This window comes from Globicephala melas, chromosome 4 (genome assembly GCF_963455315.2).
Source record: "Globicephala melas chromosome 4, mGloMel1.2, whole genome shotgun sequence".
Taxonomy (NCBI): Eukaryota; Metazoa; Chordata; class Mammalia; order Artiodactyla; family Delphinidae; genus Globicephala; species Globicephala melas.
This window is the reverse complement of record NC_083317.1, coordinates 113,388,354-113,390,692: the sequence shown is the minus strand read 5'-3', so window position 1 is coordinate 113,390,692 and position 2,339 is coordinate 113,388,354. Positions and strand designations below refer to the sequence as shown.

Here is a 2,339-nt window from a genome sequence, read left to right as displayed (position 1 = left end):
AAGACGGTCTTCGTCCTCCCACTGGCGCTCTCCCAGCCGGTCTCTTAACACCCACACACACCTTCCCCCCCTCCCACACACATTTCTTCTCCGGCTCCTAGACTAACGCCTATCGCGAATCCGCTAGTCCTGAATCAAATCTCGAGCCCCACCCACAGCCCCACCCCCGCCCGGCCCTCCGGAAAACCAGGAGCGTGGGATCCGGCGGGCGCGGCCGGCGGCGGCGCACTGGGCATGCTCGCCGGGGCGGGGAGAGCTGGGCTGCGCGCGGCGAGTAGGAAGCCCTCGCCCCGCGGAGGCTGCGGGAGAGAGCTCGATGGGCCGCGGCGGTGGGCGCACGATCTGCGGGGACTCATGCCACGCGCGTCCCGGCCCGGCGCGCAATTAGCAGCCGCCTCCGCAGCCCGCCGCCGCCGCCGCCTTCTCGCCTTCCTGGGCTGCCGCGGCGAGAAGCTGCAGTCCTTGCCTCGCACCGGCTGCCGGCATTGTCCTCCCGCTCCGCCGCCCAGGCTGCCGCTGCCGCCGTGGGCTGCTGCGGGGCCCCGGACCCGCGCCGCAGGGACGCGCTGCCGCTGCAGGTCGGCCCCCGGTCCCCGCTTGGTGGTTTCCGCGCCTTGCGCTCCTCTGCCATCCTCTCCTTAGTTTTTCCTGCGAAGCTGAGGACGGGGAGAAGTCCAGCCGCCAAGCCCAGCCTTCCTCCGGCGTGCAGCCCCGACGGGGCCGCGGCTGGCGCGGTAAGAGCGCCGACGGAGCCATGAGAGAGTACAAAGTGGTGGTGCTGGGCTCGGGCGGCGTGGGCAAGTCCGCGCTCACCGTGCAGTTCGTGACCGGCTCCTTCATCGAGAAGTACGACCCCACCATCGAGGACTTCTACCGCAAAGAGATTGAGGTGGACTCGTCGCCGTCGGTGCTGGAGATTCTGGACACGGCGGGCACGGAGCAGTTCGCGTCCATGCGGGACCTGTACATCAAGAATGGCCAGGGCTTCATCCTCGTCTACAGCCTTGTTAACCAGCAGAGCTTCCAGGACATCAAGCCCATGCGGGACCAGATCATCCGCGTGAAGCGGTACGAGCGCGTGCCCATGATCCTGGTGGGCAACAAGGTGGACCTGGAGGGCGAGCGCGAGGTTTCGTTCGGCGAGGGCAAGGCCCTGGCCGAGGAGTGGAGCTGCCCCTTCATGGAGACGTCGGCCAAAAACAAAGCCTCGGTGGACGAGCTGTTCGCCGAGATCGTGAGGCAGATGAACTACGCGGCTCAGCCCAACGGCGACGAGGGCTGTTGCTCGGCCTGCGTGATCCTCTGAGGCGCCCGCGGCTGCCGCGCGCCGGCCGCGCTCTGCGCACAAAAGCCAAACGCACCCGATTCTTCTAAATGTGATTTCTCTTCTTGCTTTGAGATTGGAGACGACTTTGCATCAGCCGGGGTGTCCCGGGAGCCCGGCTGGCCGCCGTGGCCGCGTCCCCTTCCTCTGACCCGTGTCCGAGGGGGTGTCCCGTCAGGACCATCCGAGACCCGGTGGAAATGTGGCTCTTTGCAGCATGTACGTTTCTCATTGATTTTGGTTGACGCATATTTCCCCATTGAAGCAGCCGTTGCGGCGCAGTATGGCAGCTTGACAGCGGCAAGCGAAAGTTTCAGCCTGGAAAAAAAATGGGGTGGGGGAGGAAGAGGATGGGGAGAAGGTGGAAAAGGGGGAATTCTTTTTTTTTTTCTTTCAACAACCGTTTTTCTAGTTCCAAGTTTTAAATACACGGAAGGAAGTCCGGGAGAACCAAATGAAGGAGCAGGATGAGAGGAAGAAACTTTTGTTTTTTCCTTGTTTTCCAGGAGTAGCTGGAAATTAAGATCGGGTTCCTTTTCTGCCAGCTTGGAAGGGCAACCCCGTGACTGCGATTCTGAGGATGTCTATGCAAAGTTGGATTCTTGTTACAGTATATCCAATCTGAAGTATTGCACATCTGAACTGGGACTGTTAACACTGATGCCAATACAGTGTGGGGTGCCAGAAAGTGTCTGCTGATATTTGTGGAAAAAAAAAATCTATTTTGTTTACCTACTGTATCCAAGGGGAGTCTGGGGGAGAATGGTAGTATTTTTTTTTTTTTAATCAGCTGTGAAAAAAAATGTTACAGATCTGCACATTTTTGTGTGTACTGTTGTGTGTGTGTTTGTTTGTTTGGTTTTTTAGATTTAGCTTTTTTGTTCTTATTGGTTGGCAGTAACAAGGTGTTGATGACTAGCTCTTTAAAATACAGTACAAGGACTTCATAAATGTGATTCAGGGCCCCCAGCACCCCTGTGTCTGCAGAGTGCCTTCAAAACTCAGCTGTTCCAGC

The 2,339-nt window shown here is 58.8% G+C and overlaps 1 protein-coding gene across 1 annotated transcript; it reads left to right on the top strand.

Moving 5' to 3' along the window:
• Positions 1-253: 253 nt before the first annotated feature.
• RAP2B (RAP2B, member of RAS oncogene family) lies at positions 254-2,108 on the top strand. The gene has a single exon (XM_030844610.3). It carries the CDS (start codon positions 755-757, stop codon positions 1,304-1,306), a length of 552 nt encoding a protein of 183 aa, XP_030700470.1. The 5' UTR covers positions 254-754; the 3' UTR covers positions 1,307-2,108.
• The last annotated feature ends 231 nt before the right edge of the window (positions 2,109-2,339 follow it).

Bases quoted from the DNA above. Each gene is read 5' to 3' on its own strand.
- RAP2B (XM_030844610.3), top strand. From the start codon at position 755: ATGAGAGAGTACAAAGTGGTGGTGCTGGGCTCGGGCGGCGTGGGCAAG.